This window comes from Lynx rufus, unplaced genomic scaffold (assembly GCF_022079265.1).
Source record: "Lynx rufus isolate CCGP_SWC_20201006 ecotype Redwood Valley unplaced genomic scaffold, mLynRuf1.p SCAF_5, whole genome shotgun sequence".
Taxonomy (NCBI): domain Eukaryota; kingdom Metazoa; phylum Chordata; class Mammalia; order Carnivora; family Felidae; genus Lynx; species Lynx rufus.
The window spans coordinates 145,799,475-145,823,862 of NW_025814867.1; the positions used below are offsets into that span (position 1 = coordinate 145,799,475).

The 24,388-nt window shown below is 38.2% G+C and overlaps 1 protein-coding gene across 1 annotated transcript in view; it reads right to left on the reverse strand.

The window, feature by feature from the left end:
• SCAF4 (SR-related CTD associated factor 4) overlaps positions 1 to 24,388 on the reverse strand; it is a 59,635-nt gene that overhangs the window by 3,733 nt on the left and 31,514 nt on the right. Inside the window, 12 exon segments of the mRNA XM_047098689.1 lie at positions 11,188 to 11,379; positions 11,534 to 11,620; positions 11,708 to 11,873; positions 13,799 to 13,956; positions 15,397 to 15,553; positions 16,301 to 16,414; positions 16,857 to 16,957; positions 18,318 to 18,508; positions 19,208 to 19,293; positions 19,810 to 19,974; positions 21,581 to 21,689; positions 22,335 to 22,531. Coding sequence (XP_046954645.1) covers positions 11,188 to 11,379; positions 11,534 to 11,620; positions 11,708 to 11,873; positions 13,799 to 13,956; positions 15,397 to 15,553; positions 16,301 to 16,414; positions 16,857 to 16,957; positions 18,318 to 18,508; positions 19,208 to 19,293; positions 19,810 to 19,974; positions 21,581 to 21,689; positions 22,335 to 22,531 — 1,723 coding nt within the window.

Here is a 24,388-nt window from a genome sequence, read left to right on the forward strand (position 1 = left end):
AACGATGACTCTTACAGGACAATGGAAAGGTCCTGTTTCTTGATTTACCCAGGAAGACTGGCTTCCTCAGCTACCAATCTGACAGTGGCCAAAGGATGTATGGCCACCTCACCCTTGTGCCAATCAGACAAAATGGGCAATCATTCTCCATAAAATATAAACCTGTCTCTAGGAACGCAGCTCTTAAGTCCTTCATAACATGCATCTGAGAGTGCACGAACATCGATTTGATAGGGTTAACATTTACAGTCATATATTTAAACTACCTACAAAGCAGTATTTTTGTACAGCAAAATTATTGCCTAATTTGATTCTGTATGTATGGATATTTGTATTTGCCTAATACTATACACTCAAATCCCTTCCCTCATTTGTAAATAAGTGGATTTCCTTTTAATCCTTCATGAACCAACATTTACAGATTCCCCTGACAGAATATCCAACCCCATAGTCCTAAACGTTGGCTTAGTGATAAAAGTGTGGATTACAAAAGTGATAAAAGTGTGGATTACAATTTTTTTTTTCTGTAGTGGACAAGTATTGCTTTAGTAAGTTATATTTAACTAAAAATATACCAGGTGGCATAAAGCCCTAGATAGGCATGCTAGCTGAATTTCATTTTTAATTAGGAAAGCAGACGTTATGCATATTCAATGGACTGTATAGTGAGTTACCCAGGTCTAAAGGGCATTCAAACCAATTATTCATTTTATCTGGAAGTATGACATGCAATGTCACTGCCAAGTGTTCTAGAGTTGCAAGTTAAAAAGAATTCACACATATTGAACATCTGAACTTTATTAACTCATTTCATGTGCTGGAGATAAAACAAGGCCCTCTCCTTTAAACAGGAAATAGCCTAAGTAGAAAGAAACTGCTGGAAGAGATGGCACGAGCTAGTATTGGTGACAGAGGTGGAAGTGATTAAGCTGGTGGGCATGAGTTTCAGTGCAAGTCCTAGAGCGTTTGAATAGGGTCTTGAAAGAAAGGGCGGAAAGACATCACTGGTCAAGAGAACTGCAACAGAATGTCTTTTGCCAAGAGAGAAACAAATACAGAAGATGAGGTTTGTTACTGAAGTAGCAGGAAAGAATTTGTGTAAATACAAATTACTATCAATTAAAGAAAAAAAGAGGTTCATAAGGCTGAGCAGGCAGGCCAGGGCAATTCAGAGGTGTTACATGCCACAAGAAGAAACCTGGGACTTACCAAGAAATTTTTTGCAGGGATGATCCCGTGTTCATTTTTGAAAGACCTTTCTAGCAAGCAGTGTACAGGAAAGGAAGGGAAAGACACTGGAGAGCAGGTGGACTCTCACTCTCAGAATCTAGGGTACAGAAATGAGAGACTGAACAGAAACAGAGGTGACAGAGAGGAGGAACACAGCTCTCTGCTCTGAATAAGTGGATGGAAGCATCAATACAATGCAGGAATTTAAGAAAAGAAGCTATTTTGGGAGACAGATGACAAATTTCATTCCCTCCACCCCCCCCCCCCCAATTTCTGAAAGTTAGAGGGGCCTGGTTCACAAGAGTCACAGTGTTACCCACAGCACAGGCAAGAAAAAGGGAATTCAGACCTAGGAAACACCACCTTAGAGACTCTGAGATTCCTAACACAGTAAGATTTTAAGGCAGAAAAAGGTGACAGCCGCAAATATCAGTATTCAAATTTGAGGACGAATGAGAAATACACTGGACTTTAACTCAAAATAACCAAGACTTAACTGTGGATATTCCAATGATGAGCCCCAAACCAGTCATTTCACCGTTAAAAAACAAAAGTAAAGATTAAAGGGGAGGTGACTGCTATCTAGAGCAAAGATGTTCAGAATTGTGTGAAATAAAGAACAAGTGTGTTAAAAGGCTGAAGGGGCAGTGAGGGGGCGGGGGGTGACTGGGATCATGGTTGGAGTCCAATGTGGACCTTGAAATCTCAGGGGAACATAAATAAGGGATGCAAATAGGATCTTTCTGCCAAGTACCACAGTGCGTGGGGACAGGGAGACACACAAAGGTTTCAACTAAATACTGTGGGTGTGACCAACTGCCTCAGTCATAGTTGGACGCTCTTCAAGAGGATATAGGGGCACCTGGGTGGCTCAGTCGGCTAAGCATCCCAACTCTTTGTTTCAGCTCAGATCTCATGATTGGTTGAGTTCGAGCCCCATGTTGGGCTCTGCGTTGGCAGCGCAGAGCCTGTTTGGGATTCTCTCTCCCTCTGCCCCTCCTGCATGTTTTCTTTCAAAATAATAAACAAACTTAAAAAAAAAAAAAGAGGATGTAAAGTGGAATCTTTTAAGGAGAGCAAGGACTTGCTAGGTGAAAAGGGGAGGGAAGAGAGGAGGAGGAGAAAAGGTGGACGGGACATCTAAATACCTCTTCTACAATCTTGTCCTCCAATCTACCAAAGTCGCTGCCTCTAGGAAGTCCTGCACCTTTCATTACCAACGTGTCCTCAACTGCAAGCACCCTAACTCTCCAACCTCCTTCCTAGAATCATTTTTGATCCCGTGAGAGTCAGGCCCCCACAGTACCCTTCAATGTCTTTACTTTCCTCCTTACCTGCCTCAGAGTCCACGGTTCCCCCTCACCACAGTTGTCTGGTAAAACCTCAATGGTTTTGAATGCAACTCTTCTACCCAATCTGTACACAGACAGGGCTGGGGCTCACCCCACCCCCAACACATCGACTGGCCTCATTTTAAGTTTATAACCTCAACCACAAGTGCTTAATTCTGGTTAGTGATCCTAATTTTCGTAGGCAGCTCACATTCTCATTTCCCTAGACGTCTACTTCACGTGCTCATGTTTCTCCTCAATCCTGTCTACCCTTAGGGGGTTTTAGAACAAATCCAGGGAGATAAAGTTTACGTAGTTTATAATTCACCCATATAAAGTGCCTAATTCAATGGGTTATAGTGTCTTCAGAGTTGGGCAACCATCACAATCTTAAGGATATTTTCATTACCTCAAAAAACCAAGTTCTGTATCACCCCCCATTTCCCTGTGATCGCCCCACGCCTCCCTCCAGGCAACCACATACCCTGGTTTCTGTGTCTCTACATCTGCCTATGCTGTACGTTTCATATGGATGGAGTCATACAATATGTGATGCTCTGTGACTGGCTTCTTTCACTTAGTGTATGTTTTCAAGGTTCATCCATGTTGCAGCGTGTACAAGTGCTTCCGTTTTTTAAATTACCAAGTACTATTCCATCATAGGGATATACCGCAATTTTATTTATCCTGTCTGGTTTACCATGAAAAAAAAAAAAAAGGATTTTGGAAAAAAGACTTTCTCATTCACTTACCCACCACCCCACCTACCAATTTACCTGTACCTGTATCCATAGGACTCCTTCTGTCTGAGAACAGCTATGCTCCAAGAATTAAGTCCTTTATTCAAACCCTGAACCGATGCCCTCTTACCTACATAAGGGTTATCAGCTTAGCCAACACCTCTTCTTTCCTGCAGCAAAAATTTCCCCTCTGACTTTCCAGTAATAAAGATGCTGTAGTTTCACCCATCTTTTAGAAATAAAACCAAAAACTCCCTTACCTTGCCATCTCTTTCCAACTTTCACCTCATTTTGCTGTTCCTCTATATAACAAATCTCCTCAAAGAAATGCCCAAAATCACTGTATCCATTTCCTCACCTTCCATTCTCTCCTGCCCCTGTGTAACTGGGCTTTTGGATCCATTATTCTGAGGCAATCACATTTCTAAGGTTACTCAAGAGCCTTCATTCTGCTAAACCCAGGCAGCAAGTTCCAGTGCTCTCCCTAAGCCACCTATGTGACTGATAGTTGATCCCTCCCCCTCCTTCCTAGGAACTCTTATTTGGCTGCCAGAGAAGCCCCTCTACTTTAGCTGCGCCTTCCAGTATCCTCTGCTGAACAGAACCGTGGTTAAAACCACAGGTGTCGGAGCAATGCTAGCTGAAATTCTGACTTCACCACTTGTAGCTGTTCACCTGGGCAGCCTACTCAGCTTTGTGCTTCAGCCTCCCCATCTAGAAAACGGGGTAACTGTACTTACCTCTTAGGGCTGTTAACGCTCAAATGACTCACACATACAAACTCTTCGCCAGAGTTCCTGGCATCTGGAACTATGTCTGTCTTAGTTCTCAGTATTGTATTCTCAACGGCTAAGTTGCTGAAGTTTTCCTAGGCTCATCCCTCTCACTGTATTTACATTCCCTTCTTAAGTAATCACTGGCTCCTGTGGCTTTGCTGATCGTTTGTGGAGGCTATCTGGAATTGTATCTCAACTGTATTCAAGTTGTTTACTTATCATCTGCACCTGAATTTCAAAGTTAAAATAGCCAACCTTTTAACTCGATATCCCCTCTGCAGATCCAGTCCTCCTTGACATTTGCCCATCTCAGAAATGGAGATTACATCCTATCAACTGCTCACATCAAATACTGAGCTCAATCTTGACTCCTTTCTCTCATATCCCACACTTAAGTAGTCAGGCAATTAGGAAGGCCCTATCTTTAAAATAAATTCGACGTCCAACCACTTCATTTCCTCCACTGCGCCACCCCAATGCAAGCAGTTAGCCTGCACCTCTTCTACTGCGACAGCATCTGAACTAGGTCCTCTTTCCACTCTTAACCAACTCCTAGAGTCTGGTGTCTACGTAATAGCCATTACCCTTTAAAAAGTATACATAAGACTGAAACTACAACATTCCCCACTGCACTCTCAACCTGGCCCTTGACAACCTTCTCTAAACTCATAGCCTGCAACTCTTTTCTTTGTTCATCCTGCTCCAGCCACACTGGCACCCTGTGGTCCCTCAAACAAGCCAAGTTCACTCCCAATTCAGGCCTCCTTTTGTTCTTCTACCTCAACTATCTTTTCTCTGTATTTCCATGGCTTTCCCCCATCATTTCTCTCCATATTACCGCCTTAGATGCCCTCCTGGGCCATACATATACCATTTAAAATAGAACATCCCATGTGACACTCCTCCAATTCCCTAAGTGTTCTCTGCTTTACTCTTCATCATAGGATTATCTCCATGTGAAGTTATTAGTTTATTATCTAAGTCCCTACTAGAATATAAGCTCTAAGAAGACAGGCTTTGTCTTGTTCATTCAGGTATCTCTAGTACCCAGAAGGATACCTGGCACACAGTGGCTACTGAATAAAATACACGAAGAATGTATGAATGGCAGTGGCAGAAGTGATGACCAAATTCTTCAAGGAGAAAATATCTCTCAGGCTGCAAGAGCAGAGACTAGAAGGTCCAGGTCTCTCCCCCAGGGCGGTGGCTTTCCATTGTTAACCTACAAAGATCTGAAATTTATTTTGAGAAATTCTGCAACTTTCTTTAACTACCTCCTTTTCTGTTTCTAGTTGGCAGTTTGACATTTTTTGATCTGATCCAAATAAAATGTCACTGTGGCATTTGCGTGAGCCTAAAATGAAATCCCACACAAGGAAAAAACTTTACCAACCACTCTTATCTCTCCCACCAATGCCCTAAGATCCCTAAGCATGCATATATATGTGTGTGTGTATATATATGCATATAATTTTTAAAAACCATTGTTTTTCTTCATCCGAGACATTCAGAAAATTGCAGTAACAGTGCAACCCATACATGTATTTCCTTTGCCTAGATTTCATTGTTTATTAACATTTGGAGCATAACTATTTTGAGAAGGCTCCCAGGCAATTCTTGCAGTAGGCACTATGTTGGGAGCCGAAGAGAACAAGAGTAAGGAGCTAGTTTTCAAAGAATGAGAAAGCACATTTTAGATAGTATTGTACATTAAGATTACACCAAAAAAATTGGTGCTTAGGATGTTAATGAGAAATCTTTAACAGAAATTTGAGTTTTCAATAATATATAATGCAAATATATGGGAGAGGTGTATCTATTTTTAGCAGAGGGGTACATTATGTTTTGCTGAAATCCAACACACGAAAACCAGAATCTCAGATAAAGAGAAATCAGAGACAGATTATTTCAAAATGACTCCTTGGCTTTTTGCAAAATTATGCACAATAGGTTTTGTCTGGTCAACTTCCCTACAGTTCATTTGTAGTGACTTTTTAGAATTTGTATACCAATTGCTATGTTACCGTAACTGGCAAAATGGAACAGCTCTAAGTTAAGAGTTGCACTATTTGAGTCAAGAAGTTTCGAATAAACAATTAACCTATCACGGAATGAGATTTTCGACAGGGAGTGTTACTTTCAATGTTAGCTGGAAAAAATCTTACCTGAAATTGTTCACAGCCACATCTTTGTCTACCAAAATCAATCTAGAGCCCAGAGTGCCTGCCCCTCCCACCTTCCTCAAGCCCAAAGTGATGTATGTCGGAGAGATTTAAATTTAAGAGAGACTCGAGGCTGGAGTTCTATAGCCCAGGAAGCACAGAGGGACATGGAGACAACGTGATAAGCAGTTTTCAAGTTTCTGTATAAGACCTTCCCTGTAGGTTTCATCTGAAGTACCTCACCTTCTGAGAAAACATAGGGTATTCGTCCATAAATTTAAATCCAAGGCAAGTATCTGCTGTGGACTAATAGTTATTAATTACCCACTGTATCCACTGAACAATGTTATATACTATATTGAAGGTACTGTGATGACTATTTGGGAACCATTTCTACTATATAACACTAGTGGAATAATTACCAGTGTAATATTTAGAGTACCAATTTGAGTATTTTAGAGCTTTTTGAAAGAACACCTTATAGGATAAATAAAGTCAACAGATTTTTGGGGGGGTACCAAAACAAATACCTAGCAGGCCCCTCTAGACTATAATTTAAAATAACCAAACATTATAGCAAAGTTCACAATAAGAAAAAATATTAACATGTAGAAGTTGTATTAAAAGTTAGGTATTATCATTAAAAAACCACTTTCCAAAGGATTTTCTTCAGGTTTTCTTTGAATGTTATTCACACTAGATTGGTGCTCTAATGTTCTAATTTAAATGTTGTTAAAAGTACTAACTATAAAAAAAAAAGTCAAAATTCTGGCAGAGAAATCCAAGCTAAGTGAAATCACCACAAATCAAGTATCAATTTTAAAGTAATTATAGAACGTGATGGTAAAACTATTCACCTTCTAGGCAGTTGTAAGGATCATAACTATTACAATAAAGCAAACATGCCTGTTTGATAATTCCAAACCAATTCTGTGCACATAATTTCTTGAAGTGTCCAAATTTGGGAACACTGACTCAAATGCCTACTGAGTTCATGCAGGGATGTGTAGAATCAAGCCTGAAGGGCATCACACCACTGTCTAACAATTCAGCCTGGAGGCCACCAATTTGTGACTTCTGCTTTAGATCTTTGGCAACAAAAAATACCAGTAAGTAGGAGGCAATCTTAGAACTACCCAATTCTTACAAATTTCACCATCATCTACAGCAGTGTGACTAAATTAGGAAGAATCTGCATATTAATAATTAATGAATACATGTATCTGACAAGAGAAAAGGCTTTAATTTTCCACAAAAGGAATGAGTCCAAGTTACCATAATTTTTCCTTGAAAAGATATTCTGGATATACTGGTAACAGAGTAGAGATATGTAACACAAACAAACATTTTTTTGTGTATTTCTTTTTTATTGTCTGGAACACCAAAGTAATAACCCAAATTTCACATTTACAATGCACTTTTTTTTTTAATAAAATTGCTATACATATTAGAGATACACGTTATACAAAAGTTTTTGAAAAGTAAACACATACACTTATACAGTAAAGAGAATAAACTGAATTGCTATTATCATTAATATTCCTTCTCTCCTAAATGATCAACCACTGTAGACAGTTACCAACAGCTTTTATGAAACCATCACTATTCTAACTAGCTATCTTGGTGTGTGAGGGACTAAGAATGGATTTCTTTAAAATGACGTGATAATGAATTATTATCGTGCATCATATAACTTCATATTTTCAGATTATCAGTTACTAAAATAATCAGAACCCTACAACATGGAGGTTTAGTTCTCTACAAACACGGTAGCATGGGCTACCTCGGCCCAACTCCAGAAACAGGTAGTCCTCACTTCCAGACCAACACCCCACACTTACATCTGATCACTCGGAAAATTCCTTAAGCCAAAACATCCTTGCAGCACTCATTGCCTCCTCCCAGTATAATCAGCCTTACTACTAAGTTTTGGGAGATCTGTTGAACATTTGTTTGGTCCCCGCTACTTTAAAAGTATCATTATTACCATGTTTCAATAATTAAATCCAAGAACTCAGTTAAGTCTCAAGGATAGGTTCACCTCCCCTTACAAGAAAATTATCTGAATACTGTTAAGAAGAAGAATATAGATATCATATTGTGCTAGTTCAGTGAAATACCACTATGACTGGCATATATTTTCTCAGTACAACTGATGGAACTTTAATATGTGTGAATTTCTGACCTGGTCTAATCTACCATGAAAAGATCTAAGGCAACTATGTCAAGATACATTTTTTCCTAAAAAGCTTGCTTCCTCTGCCAACAAACAAAACAATTTAAAACGAATCATGGCTAAAGTGATATAATTTTAGAATTTCAAAGTATAGATATTCTTCTCTAGGTATTCTAGGTATCACTTAGAACACTCCTTACCTGTAATAAGCACCCACCATTCATGAACAGCCTACCCTGTGGCAGGCTCCGTGTGTCAGTTGTTTTATATACACAGGCCCAGTGAATCACCACAACACCCTGGTGTGTCATTTTTATTCCTTTTTTTTTTTTTCTTTTTTTCAAACAGATGAAGAAACTGGAGTTTCATATCCCCTTCTAGGCTTAAAGGTTTCTGGTACAGCATAGCATTTCTTTTTATTATCATAAGAGAAAACATTAGAGCACCAAGAGGAAACTTGAAACCATCTTAGTTCTAATAGTCTGTGAACCTGGTTAACAGCAACAACATCCCACCCTGATCAGCCATCCTTCAGTGCTGCAATACTGCATGTGATTATTGCATTCCTTTATCAAAATGATGCAACTATGATTACTCTTTTGGATAAATCCTCCTTTATTTGCCCACGCATTAAGGTCTCCTTTCTCTAAAAGGTCAAAATCTACGGGATATTCTTTTCAAGATTTCTAGTTGAAGGGACACAAAAGTCTTTCTTTCTTGACTGGAACTAAACAACTGCATTTTACTTGAAAGTACTCATTGTAACAGAAGTTTTCACTTTTATGTTATGTCACATTTTAGTCTTTGCAGATTTGGAACAGCCTTTAATTTCTAAGTTTTGTTATGAAAGTTATAGACAAAGAAGTGAAGTATAAACAGCCCAGCACTGAAAACCATCTATCTATCTACTTATTCAAGTAACAAATGTCCCTCTCTCACGGAGTTTTCATTCTAGTATGTATCTGGGAGAGGGAAGGAGGGAAAGACACACACAGTTATGCCAGGTAATGATAAATGCTAAGTGCTTAGCTTACTAAGTTTGCTTTTCAAGCTCACCAACTTTTGATCTGTGCTTTATTTTGTTTCACATGTTGGATGCAGAGTTTAAATTATGCACTTCGGTTGTAAAATAAAGGGCAGAGCCGTCAAGACCTAAATGTTACATCAGAAGCAGGCTACTTATTCTTTACGTTTGTTTGAAAGTAGTGGTTATTAAACTCTTAGGGATGAAGAAATCGTTCATTCAGTGAGTTTACTAAGACCAGAAAAAAAAAAGCACAAATGCATGCCATTTTGTAGATACTCTCAGGTGGCCTAATATCCATGGGATGCTAGACTAGGAATTTTCACTACAAAGAGAATTTATAATCACGGGTGTTGGTGTGATGTGGAGAAAAGGGTTTGATCAGAAAAGTCTAGCCAACTCAGATTCTGTGATTCTTATGTAACCATCTTACTGCAAATATGAAAAAACAAAATGCGTAACAAAACTGATATCCAAAGACGTTAAGGTCTCCTGGATCCTAGAACAATGTTCCTCTACTATATGATTTTCATTATAGTGTAGACCCCTTAAGCAACTTCCTCATTAAACAAACTATTTTCCATCATTATGATAACTATTGCTACATTACTGGTGACAAATTTTAATCCCTAATCCTCTTTCACCATTACCCAGTCTGCGTACTAAAGGAAATAAAAATCAAGTTTATTATCGGACTAAGCTCAGTCTCAGAGAGGGCAGAAGACAGCATGCCATTTAAAAACAAATTGATTTTTATTATAAATATAGTATATGCACAAAGTAAAAATTTCCAACAGCACTGAAAGGTTTAAGTGAAAAGTAGAAGTCCTACATCACAAACTAATGTCCTATAGTCCTAATGTCCCATAGTCCTACATCTCAGAGGCAACTATGTGCTCTCTCCTAAAAAAAAAATCTAAGATTATGAAAGCACATATGTACATATACATATACCTCTGAAAAATACAATGGGCTCACAGGACTAGAATGTTATAATACTAAGGATTATACCTTAGTATAATCTAACTACCCATTAGGAGAATCAAGTGTTAATTATACTTGGCAAAACCACTTCAAAATACAGGAATTTATTAATGTAATAGATTAATAACTATAACAAGTGTATAAAATATAACAAGTGTATATAAAATAATCATTTATAATTCAAGCAAAGGTAAAGCCTCTTAAAGACGTAAATAATCTAAATCACACTTCCCTTGATCGTGGCAGTAAAATTGTGGGTAAAAAGTCCAACAGATAAAACCAGCAGGAGAAAACTGAGGGATCAATGAGAAAGCATTACCCTAGGCTGTACAAATGTCATTCAGACAATAAAGCCATTTTATTACATGTACCTAAGAGAAGTTCTCTGCTAGCCAACAGAGAATGCTACCACAGCCCAGGGTTTTAGAAAAATTGGTCCAGACAGGAAAAAATTCTGTTGTCAAAGAAATCCTATCTCTTTATAAAGCTGAATGTCTGGGGTTGTATCAGTCATGGACTTTGCACCAATTCATTCTCTCAGAGATTAATCACTTTCCTATACCAAATTAAGATGTACAAATCCACACTTTTATTCAGGACGAACATGATTTCATCTTTGAGGCTGTCTCTGGGGCTACTCTTGGTAAAGACCAAGTGCACATATTTAAGAGGAAGATCTTCCTCAAAGAAATTAGCATTGTTCTTTAAAAAAAACCTAACTTGGGTGGGGAAAAAAAAACTAATGATAAAAAAAATCAACTTACCAAGAAGTGAAACAGGCTGCGTTACAGGAGGGGTGGGCAGATTCGTGGGTGCAGCAGGTGGCACAGCAGAGCCATACATTTTCACACTGTCACCAGACTCGGCGTTTCCTCTAGCCCCAGACACCACTGTTGGAATGGGATTTCCAATAGATAAGTCTTTTGTAGTGTCTTCATTTATACCAGCGATAGTAGCTAAGGAATATAATTACATCAACATGTGAAGCTGAATAATTATCTCCCCAATCAACATTCTTTTGCCACACTCTAGACCCTGTTACTGGTCCACTCTCCCCTCCTACTCCCAACTCCAAGAGGACTAGTGAACACAAAAGAAAAACATGCTTACAGTTTGGGATGCTTATTGGTGGAGTATGAGGAGGAGGAATGGATACTGGTGGAGTTATAGGAGGTGGGGGTCCAGGAGGAAGAAAACCTACAATAAGAAAAATAATGTCAACTTATGTTGTGCCAACTAATCTTGGGCTCTAAAAAGAATGTCTTCTTGAACAACTCACGGTACCTGGTGGCAGATGCATCGGATTAAATCCTGGGCGCAAAAATGGTGGAGGAGGAGGTGGAGGAGGAACACCAGGACCAAAACCCGGAGGAGGAATGCCCAAGGGAGGCGTGAAAGTGGGTGGCTGGAGAGCACCAACTACAGGAGGACCCGGCTGATGTGGTGGGACCTAAAGACAAAGGAAGAATAATGAAGCCACATATCTAGCCACCCTCCCATCCATACAGTAAGTTGAGATGAAGATCTTGTTGAAAAAGGTATTTCAAAATTTGTGATTATGTGAGTAAATTTGTCTAGTAACAGGTGGTAATTAGTACCTACTCTAAATGACAGTCATCACATTTCTGTTCTCTATGACAGCAAATTCACATTGCATCTCACAAGCATCTACTGGTGTTCTGACAGAATATCCTATATGTTAAAAAATGTTCCGTGGTCAGGTTAGTAAATTTGATAACCACAACTCTAAGAAAAGCTACCTGGCAATTTACAGTGATTAAAATCACAGGTCCTGGGGTGAAACTGCCTGCCCCTTTCCCATTTTTAACTAGCTTTGTGACCTTGAGTAAGCTATTTACAATCTCTAGACCTCAGTTTACTAATCTGTAAAATAAAAAAATGTCAACCTCACATAGTAATAGGGATTAAAGAGGGAATACATGTTAAGTGCTAGTGTCTGTCACTTAATAAACACCCTACAAATGTTAGCTATTAAAAAAAAAGTCTGAAAAATTTTAACAGATTAGTCAGGTTTACGTGAGTGGTGATATATACATTGAATCTTATTTAGAACTTGTGCTGGAAGGGCCTGTCCAAAAGATCAAATAACGAGTCTGTCAATGTAGGGAATCTATTTATAAAATGTCACCACTAAGTATGTATCAGAGCATGTAATTTTCTCCTTACACTGGGAAAATCAAGAGGCTAGGTAACCCACTTTTGTGACAGCTCAGATTTATCTGATTCAGATTTAATGTGAGAAACTGAAAAAGGTACTGAAAACAAGAAAAACCTAACAGATCATAACACTGTGGGTCAAGGACTTAAAATTTTTACCAAACGGTTGTTCATTATTGAGCTCTTATTATGTAACAGGAAACATGCTGAGTATTTAACATTCACGATCTCATTTAATCCTCAAAACAGGGGTGCCTGGGTGGCGCAGTCGGTTAAGCCTCCGACTTCAGCCAGGTCACAATCTCGCGGTCCGTGAGTTCGAGCCCGCGTCAGGCTCTGGGCTGATGGCTCAGAGCCTGGAGCCTGTTTCCGATTCTGTGTCTCCCTCTCTCTCTGCCCCTCCCCCGTTCATGCTCTGTCTCTCTCTGTCCCAAAAATAAATAAACGTTGAAAAAAAAAAAGTTAAAAAAAAAAAAATCCTCAAAACAACTCTGACCTAGGAAGAACACCGGAGCCAAAGCCAGGAAAGGGAACTTGTGCGTTTATAGATAGGAAACTGAAGCTTAGATTAGGTAGGTGATCTGCCCAATGTCACATTGCTGTGAATAAACAGTTGAGCTGAGATTCAAACTACATTCTGTCAGAATCCAGTTTGTCTCCTCCTACGTCATAAATGCACCCACTGACCACACAGCAGAGGTTTATGAATATACCTTTGTGTTAAATAGCACTCAATTTATTAAATAGCTCTCACTCATCCATTAAAAAACTTCATGATAGCACCGCCCAAACTGAAGATTAAGAGACTCTCTTTCTCTCAAAACAGCTGCTTGTTGGGTGGATATCCAAGTTCTCTCAGAACATAAACCCCCACCAAAGAATAAAGATTCAATAAAAGAAAACAAGGGGAAGCAGAATACAAGAAATGCCATCAGGTTTGCATCTCAAGTCTGAAACATTAAAAAGACACTAAATAACCTAGACAGATGTAAGGCGGTATGAATTGATTTTACTGATGTTTATGAAAAAATGTGTTAGTTTATAAACAGTAGGTCTGACATACCAAAATACTATTAATATGCACATTTATGTGTTCACATCTTTGAACACTGACCTAGACATACATCTATAAAAAGATTTAGAAAAGTTTACCTTTCAGACACTTACAAGTTTAAATAACACCCCAAATGTTCTTACCTGTGGAGGTGGCACTGTTATAGGTGCGGGCACAGGAATAGGAGGGACAGGCACTGGTAAAGGTTTAGGTATAGGTGATACTGGTTCTGTATGTGAGGTTTCTGCCCCTCCATTTTGAGCAACTTCATTTTCATGCTTCTTGGGGATTCCTTTCCAATCTATGAGTTAAAGAAATTTAACAATAAAAATTGACAATTTTTTTATAACTTTAAATCTAGAATTTTTAAATGATTATATAAAAAAATCAGCAGTCTGATTTACTAAAGAAATGCTTATGCTAATCTTATATTATTTAAATGAATGAACAATAACACGCACGCAAAAGAATGCTTATTGTGTGTCAGCCACAGTTTGAAGCATTTTATATACATATTAATCCAATGAATTCTCATAACCATCTAGAAGTAGGTCCCATGATCATTCCCATTTTATAAGTGAGGAAAAGAATTTGGAAACTGAGGAAAACAAGGTCACATACTAACAAGTGGCAGACATGGGACTCAACATACACACATCTGGCTCCAAGGTCTATGTTCTTAACCATGATGGTGTGTTGTCTGGATTAAAGATCCCCGGAGGGAGGAGCAAGACTCTCTGCACCCTGACCAGAGCCTGTGCCAAAATGTTTGGCACACAGTAGACCCCTAATACCTATTGCGTGAACGGAAACCTAGCTCTACCTGCCCTTTTTAAAAGAAGTTTATTTGAGAGAGACAGAAGAGAGAGCAAGACAGAGAGCAAACAGGGGAGGGGCAGAAAGAGAATCTCAAGCAGGCTCCGCACTGTCATCACAGAAACCAGACTCGGGGGGCTGGAACTCACAAAAACCATAATATCATGACCTGAGCCGAAGACAAGAGTCAGACATGTAACTGACTGTGCCACCCAGGAGTTCCAACCTAGCTCTCCCCTTAAGTGAAGGCATCACGCACTGTGGGGAAAGAAGTCAAGGTATGGGAATGGCTCAACATCGTTCCACCTCTTTTTGGCTCTCAAACCAACTCTGCTTGCTTGAAACTCCTTTAGTTGCTTATTTTATTTTGGCACACCACCCTGCACTCCTTGTCCAGCTATCTATCAGTCTCCAGGTCATGCCCTCACATGCTGCTATTTTCCCCACTGTAATCCTACTGTCAATCTGGATTTTTAATATTCATGCCACAGGTAACTACCTTCTTGCCTTACATGTTTACTTTCAATTGTTTCTCTGGACACTTACATGCTTTCAAAGAAATTATTATGAAACACTGGATGAAAACAATACCAGTAATGTTCAGTTTAAGACTCATTTGGATCTGCTAGGTTTTTCACAGCGAAAAATTCTATTTAAGATCTACTAAATACTGAAATTAATGATTAACTCCACAATCAGTATTATTTCACTTATGTCTGAATCTATCCCACTAAATATAAGTTGCATTAAGGGCAAAGACCACATCTGTCTTATTCACCATGGTTTCCTCAATTTTTAATGGAGAGAATGGCACATAGTGGGTACTTGAAAAATCTCAAAAATCCCTACAGCAAAGAATAAACATTTTTCACATGCATTATCAAGAAAACAGATGAATTTTAAAAGAAATTAAATACTGCGTCACCTGGATTAAGTGTATCACTGTCCAACATTCCTCCTTCACAAAAACTCTCCAGTTCTTCAGGCTTGACTTTGTCCCATGGAATATAAGTAACTCCCAGTTCTACATCCCAATACTGCTTATAATCTGCCTTTATTCCTTTGTTTAAAGCCCAGGCAATCTATATCACCATTAGTTAAAATACAAAAAGAAAGCACAGGAAAAAAATGTCAGTTTTGAGAATTAACCGTTCTTCACATTTCTAATCACTCAGATTTGGGCAACAAGGGAGCAATCTGACCTATCCCTGGATCTCCCTTCGATGCTAGTTAATTGGTTAACCTTTTCTCCTACTTTGTCCTGGTGGAAATTTAACTGGCATCACCTCCTTATCCACTCCTCCAACCATTCACTCCCCAATCTACTGACATAAAACATAAAAGAGAAAAGGAAAATAATGTTTATTGGGGAAAGGCTGAGGTTTCCTGCATAGCCCAGCATACTGGGGACCACTTTCCAAAGTCTTGGGTACTTTGAAATTATTTAAGATTAGACAAAATCCTTTTGCACCACAATCATCCAAGGGTACATAACTGAGGAAATGCTGACTCTGGCCCCTTAGGGGAAGAATATCAATGTACCTATTATCTTTATCTCTGTTGAACATTTTCGTTTATTCTAAGAATGAGATGGCAAACTTTAAAAATAAAATGTGTAAAATCCAAAAAAATCTTGCAAATAAACATTTAACATTTTAAATTAAATTAAGTTAAACTAAGATTTTAAACTTTATGTTAACTTTTAGGAGATACAACCTCTTAAATAGATATACATGAAATGCCTTAGTGTCCAAAATAAGTTTTTAAAAAGCCAAGTAATATTCTGTGTTAAGTTTTTAAAAAATGAATTACAAGGGATAAAAATGTACCTTTATGGATTTCTGGTTCACTTTATAGTTTCCGCGGCTCAGTTTCTGCAGGGCGCGATAAGCATCTTGCCTATGAACCATAACAATATAGGCACAACCTCTGGGAGGTATCATCTGCTCCAAAACATTTTAATATTATAAAATATAATAAAATCAAAGAGCAACAAGAGAAAATAAATACTAAATAACTAGTTCCAACAATCCCAACTCCCCTGCCCATTACCTACCCACAAAGCCAGGATTCTATAATCTGAGATTAACTTGTTATAAATTGGCAAATTCAAGTTTGGTCTCAACTATCGACTTTTAATGAACCTATGGTTCTCCAAGTTTTATTAACACAGATTTTTCTAGAGAAAGGTTTTAAATTAAACTTGGTTGTCCAAGAAATGTGGTTAAATAAATGAGAGGATGCTAAACAGGGACTCAACACTTATACTCTAGCCACATCTACTACAAAGCTGGGCAAATTTTAACTTGGGCCTCAGTCCTTAATTTTATAAAATGGCATTAATCACACCCATCCACTGTCACTACATTAAACATAAACACTCACATTAATTGATTCAATTGGACCAAACTCTTCTAAGAGACTTGCAACATCTTGCTGAGTAGTCCGTTTGTCCAGCTGTCCCACCCAGAGTGTAGTGCTACAAACTTGAAATAAAATTATAATCATAAAAATATACACATTTGATAATGGGCAGCATTGTACTTTTCTACAGTGAAAAAAATCATTATAGAAAAAATGCACAAGTTACAGGATACCATAAGGCTAAGTAGCAAATCCTATATACATCTAAAAAAACTCTAGAAAATTGTGGTAGTACTTCCAGAAATGGGAGTAGGATGGTGAATAACATAAGAGTTGAAAAATTCTGTCCCTTTTGTGGACAGATCTAAAGATTTCATCTATGAAAACAGGCCAGAGACACAATAACCTGCCCAAGGCCATGAGAAGACCCGATCCCAGCTCTCTTGATCAACAACCAGTCTAGTGCTTCTGTCCACTGCTACAGTTGTCCCTTTCTGACCATCGAGTGTACACGATGGTTTTTCTCTTATGCTGTGTTCTACGTAATAAACCTTATAGAAGCAGAAGTTTTACATATGCCCTATTTGTATTATAAATTAAAATTTCAATAATAACTGCAAACTTGTACCAAGAACGTGTCTAGGGGTGCCCAGGTGGCTCAGTCGGTTGAGCATCCGACTCTGACTCAGGTCATGATCTCACAGTTTCTGAGTTCAGGCCCCATGTCGGGTTCTGTGCTGATAGCTTGGAGCCTGGAGCCTGTTTTGAATTCTGTGTCTCCCTCCCTCTACCCCTCCCATGCTCCTGCTCTGTCTCTCCCTCTCTCTCTCAAAAATAAAGAAACATTAAAAAAAATTAAAAAAAAAATGTGTCTAGCATACCATATTAAACATATTCTAAATACATAATGAAATTCAGGAGATAATATAGTCTGTAAAACTGTATCTTTATAAAAGAGGTTATTAGTTAATCTGGAAAAAAAGGAGAACCTTGCTATTATGTATAGGAGAGCTAGTTAACTGCTTTCTATTCCATACATTAAAAACATGCTATTATTTTTTTTTTAATTTTTTTTTATGTTTATTTATTTTTGAGACAGAGAGTGACAGAGCATGAACGGGGGAGGGTCAGAGAGAGGGAGACACAGAATCTGAAACAGGCTCCAGGCTCTAAGCAGTCAGCACAGAGCCTGACGCGGGGCTTGAACTCACGGACCGCGAGATCATGACCTGAGCCGAAGTCGGACGCTCAACCGACAGAGCCACCCAGGCGCCCCAAAACATGCTATTATTTTATTCCTCATCACTATTAATTTGGTTCACTCCCTATTTGCTGCTTTACAGCTGGCTTAACATATCAAAGCAAACTCAAGGGTATACACCAAAACACAAACAAGATACGATAAAATAGTATTTTGCTATCAGTTAGAAAACATTTTAAACCCAGGACACAAAAAAAAATAATGCAAGAAGTTTAATTTACCACTTGCAGTTTCTGGTTTGATTTGAGGAAGGCCTTTTTGTCGGCGTTCTCTTTCTTTTTCTCGATCTCGCCTTTCTTGGGACCGAGATCTAGGCGAATGTCGGCGTCGATCTCTGGACCGAGAACGAGAACGTCGATGACGGGACCTTCGTGATCTAGAGCCAGATCGAGATCGCCTTCTTTTTGGTGACCTAACATTTTCATGAGGGAGAGAATGAGTAGAACATGAGAAAAAAAAAACAAAAAAGGTAAGCAGGTGTTAATCTGGAAAAAAAATATATACATATATATATAAAACTAGATAGTTTAATGTTTGGATATGTAATAATTCAGTAGCAGGGAATTCATTTTAAACATTTTTAATATGTTGAAAGTTAGAAAGCATGCATATACTTAAAATGAGATAAATAACGTTACTAGCATATAAAAGTATTTCTCATCTTCGATAATTTGGTACTAGACTGAATTACATACTGGTAGTGTTAGAAGCTGTCATCATTGGGATACACTTCTAGTATTGATATCTATCTTCTCAGTTAACTTCTTTTCTGCAGCAATTAAAAATGTTACCTGATTATAGTATTACTTATTATCTTCCCATTTTTGTCAGCTAATAAACTTGTGAAGGAACTGTGAATACATAATTCTTATCATTCTATGTATAGCTGTATGCAGCGATTACAGCAACTCAAGGGGAAAAGCATGGGTGAGATGACCAACCTTAGTTGTTTTTTTTTTTTATTACTGCCTCTGCCCCCATTCTACACATACAGACATACAAATATACCAAATGTTATTTTATTAACACTGCATATCTAAAAATAATCCAGTTTGATTTTAATTAGTCTCCTAAGACATACAGGATTGGAAAAACACTTTCTATCAATTACCTGGATGCTGACCTAGATCTTGACTTTCTGTTATCAGACATGTGTCGCTTAACCTCTTGGATACAAGGTTGTTCTACTTCCATTTCCTTTAAAAAACCAAAACCAAAAACAACCACCCATCATTAAATGAGAAAAGTGGAAATTGTAAAGGCAAGAAGACAAAATCTAAAAATTGCTAACTTACAAAATTTCTCTTGCCCTGAAACAGATTTATTCTGGTTACTTGACATCACATTACTAGTTTAATAATGACTGTCCATCAGCAGGGAAAAATTTTTATATGGTTTACAAGATTAGAAGAAACAAACACGTCTGGAAATTTGTATAAGTCATATACTGTTTTAATAAGCCACTGACTACAGCAGTAAACTAGGCAATGATTAAGTATTCTACATTCTATCTCGATCCTCACAGAATCCTATGGAAATTGGTATTACTATGTCCACTTTCCAGATGAAAAACTTTAGGCACAGAGAGGGTTAATATGTGCCCAATAAAGCCTTTCTCCACATTCAAAAATGAAGATAACAAGCAAACAGGCAGGAATCTGCACATAAGCTGAAGCAACCAAAAAGATCATCAATCTGAGAATACAGTTTTACCTGATGTGTCTTCTGTGTAAGTGGTTCATTTTGAGCCTGAAAAGAAGCTTGGAAAGGCTGCTGCACGGGTGGAGTTGGAGGAATCACAGACTGAGCCATGGGAGGAAATGGAGGTGTAGGAAGAAGGCCAAAACCTGGCATCTGTCCATTAGGAGGAAGTGGAACCTTTTGAATTTAAAGAAAGCATATGAGTAGATTTTAAATAACAGCTACCAAAAATAATTAAGAAAGTCCTTAGTTACTTGATATACAACTAAAATATCTTCGGGGTGCTTTGGTGGCTCAATTGGTTGCACGTTCGACTCTTGATGTCGGCTCAGGTCATGATCTCCTGGTTCGTGGGTTCATGGTTTCAAGCCCCGTGTCTGGCTCTGTGCTGACAATACAAAGCCTGCTTGTGATTCCCTCTCTCTCTGCCTCTCCCCAACTTGTGTGTGCACTTTCAAAATAAATAAACATTTAAAAAAAAAAACCTAAAACATCTTCAATAAATTTTCATCAAGGGAAAACTGTAGTGAGATGCAATGATTAACAATTTCCATAGGTATAATATTTACCTGAAGAACTGTTACATATCCAAGTATATAGGTCAAAAATCCTATAATTCATTTAAAAATTATAAAAAGGTTTGACTTTATAGATTTAAAGACGTGATTTCATTTATATGAGGAACAATAGTGACAGACTAAACTTAAAAATCAGAGAGGTACTGTATTGCAAACTATCTCCCTTCAACCTCAAAGGCAATTAATTAAGCCTTCTGGGAGGGGGAGTGGCTACAGCAATGATGTGTACAGGTTCACTTTTTAAAAATTTACTCCAAGGGATGTTTCAACTAACATGCCTACTTTTTGGGCTTAAAATATCATAATAATAATGCGAATAAGCCACAACGTAACATATTTCTGCATGTGCTGGTCCAATACCAACAAAATTAAAAGTATAATTGTAATTATCACAAAGAAGTATTCCTTCTAATTTAAATTTTCAGTAACTGTTAATTGGAACATTTGGAAATAAGTGCACCAGGTTTTCTTCAGATTTTAAATAGGCTTATAAAAAACTTCTCAAACCTCATTCATCAATAAGTCATCAAAGTCATAGTATCATTTTCATATTACCGAATTATCGAATGGACCAAACACAATATACATAAGAAAATGAATATCCTCTGAAGAAATTTCTTAGAGCCCTTTCTAAATAAGGCTACAAAGTAGTATACAATTAAAAAAAATATACAGATTCTCTAGATTGGCTTTAGCCTGGATCCCGACACCTATAATTTAGCGGTGTAGTCAAGTTTAGGAAACTCTGAATAGAGGATTTACTAAAATAAACCCAATGAACAAATAAATCTCTACCTAACTTCTTCCAATTCTCCAGTGTGCTATGCTCCCTTGACTGCAGATTTCACACTACACTTCTGAATGTGAGAGCTGAAAACCCTCTAAAGCATCTTAACATTTACCCCAAAAAAGGTTCCTCACGAGGGAGAAGTGTACAACTAAGCAGGCTAACTCCCTGAAACAGAGCCATAATCTCGCCCTAAACGATTTTAACAAAAAATACTTACTATTAAAATATATAAGGATGTAGTATTTAGCATCCTTGTTTTAATTAAAGTTTTAAAAAAATAACTCAATTACATGCTCATCGGCTTTGACTGCAGCTGCAGTACTACGAAGCCAAACACACAGCTGAACAGTCGTCTGTGAAACACAATCCATATGCTCTAATGAACAGATCTTCGCTTATTAAAACTCAGCTGTACCTGATGGTGCACTGGATCCTGCTGTATTGTCATCATTCGAGGCTGAAACTGATCCATGTTTTGATGTTGTGTATATGCTGGCTGCTGCATGCCATCTCCAGGAAACCCACTAAAAAAAGATGAGTCATCTTTTATCCGTTCAAAAACACATAAGATTCTTAGCCACATTTACACTACAGAGACATTACGAATGTTGCTCAGGGGTCATCAATAATCAACATCTTACCGAATCAGGTACTTGCCCACATTAATTTATATACTCAGCATTATTCCCAACATAAAAGCCATTTTTAACTGTAAATCTGATAGGATCTCCTCCCAAGAGAAAACCCAAAATATAATTTTAAAAAGCTATATGAAAAATGATTGTTACTAAAGTTATAGCTGACCCTTGAACAACATCACCTTTCACTGTGTGAGTCCACTTATTCACAGATTTTTTTGTCGACAGTGCAGTACCGTAAACATATTTTCCTTATGATTTTAACGTTGTCTTTTCTTTAGCTTACTTTATTGGAAGAACACAGTACGTAATACATACAACATACAAAATATGCGTTACTCAACTGTTCCTGTTACCGGTTAGGCTTCCGGTCAACAGTAGGCTATATAAGTTTTGGGGGAGGCAAAGTTCTACCATGGATTTTTGACTGTGCGTGGGTCATCACCTCAACACCACGCTGTGCAAGGGCCAACTCTACTTGCATCATGTTTCCCACTGTATCCCCTGTGGAACAGAAAAAAAGACACTTACAAGGGTGCCTGAGGAGGGGAAGCGGCAGGCGTGGCAGCCGGTGTGGCAGCAGCAGGTGCTGGTGCAACAGCCACAGCAGGTGCCGTGGCGGCGGCGGCGGCGGCAGCAGCGGCAGCTGCGGCGGCAGCAGCATCTTCTTTCTTTGATTCTTCCACAGCTTCTGGCTCATCATCATAATCAAATCTATCAAGAAGCTTCTGGAATATGGATGCCAATATTCCATTTTATTTTTTAATATTTTTGTTTATTTTCTAAAAATCAGCTCTATCCTCAACATGGGGCTTGAACTCCCAACCCTAAGATCAAGAGTCGCATGCTCTACTGGCTGAGCCAGCCAGGCGCCCTCCATATTCCGTTTTAAAATTGAGATTGGGATACACCGCACAGAAGACTTCATAAAAACAACAGATGTTTACTATCATCTATGATGCCACTGTGTTGTCATGTACAATCTCACGTTCCCACTGGCCCCTTAGGACCTTGGTTTACAGATAATTTCCATACAAATCCCATCTGAAAAAGACAATTTTTCATTCTGCTTTTCTTCCTCAACTTAAATGCAGTGTTTTCTTTGGATTATTTTCTATATGCTTATTTTATACTTAACTTAGCACTATAAATATTTTATTAAAATATTCTCTTTCACAGACCAAAAACTTTTGGAACTTGGCACACATGAAAATGGGTGTACAGGGGCACCTGGGTGGCTCAGTCGGTTAAGTGTCCCCTTGATTTTGGCCCAGGTCATGATATCACCATTCGTGAGATCGAGCCCTGTGTCAGTGCAAAGCCTGCTTGGGATTATCTCTCTCCCTCTCTCTCTCTCTGCCCCTCCCCAACCTGTATGTGCTCTCTCAATATAAATAAACTTAGAAAAAAAAAAAAGAAAGAAAATGGGTGTACGTTTTCAATTAACTGTAAAATGTACCAAGACTGTCTTATCAAATGACTGTAAATGCCTATAAAAAATGTCCATGTACTGCTTGCATAAGAACATACTAATATGACAAAGAAAAAAAAACGGTATAGACAGGGCCATGAAGAACTTACTACCTAGGCACTAGCTTCTTCCTTAAAACTTCACAGCACATATCAGATTACCAGAAACATTAAAAAAAGAAGAAAGGTAAGAACCCCAGCACTTCACAAGATCATGTCTAGAAGAAGAGGCATTTAAAAATAAGATTACGAGGACATCTGGGTGGCTTAGTCAGTTAAGCATACAACTCTTGATTTCGGCTCAGGACATGATCTCAGGATTCATGAGACTGAGCCAGCATCGGGCTCAGCATTGACAATGCAGAGCCTGCCTGGGTTTCTCTCTTCCTCTTTCAAAACAAATGAATAAACATTAAAAAAAAAAAAAAATGATTACATCCGTTCAGAAAGGAAGGAAGGTAACACCACAAACACCTACTACTAATTCTATTACTATCTACTGTGTCTTACTATCTACATGATACTTCATGACATCACAAGAAGCCTGCAATGTAGACATAATTTAGGTACAGTTTCTTCTTTTTATAAACAAGGAATCTAAGGTATAGGGGATTAAGAATCATTACTAAGATTGCACAGTCAGCGAATGGAAGAACTGGGATGTGGAACTGTTCTTTTGACTTCAAAGTTCTCAGTCTCTGGCATTCAACAAGTAGACTTTCCCCTCAAGCTGTGTCCATTCTTGTCATGGATTTTCAACTTCAAATTCTTAAATCTGAGTTGTTTCATGCCAGTTCTGCCTAAAAATAATGGTTCTACTTTATTGCACAACAGATTTCTAAATTAGGATGGGAAGTCCCCTTCTTGGACAATACTGTGTTTCTTTGTAATGCTAGGCCATGTCATTAAAAGTTATTATATTGAGCAATCTAATTATGACCAGGACACTATGCTGTTTCACACACATTAGTATGTTTAACCCCCACAGCAATAGTAAAGCGTAGGTATTACCATCACTATTTTGCAGTGCTGCACACTGAATATTTAAGGGACTAAGTACCAAGACAGAGTCAGTATCAATAATAGGAATCAAAATTAAAACTAAGGTCTAAACT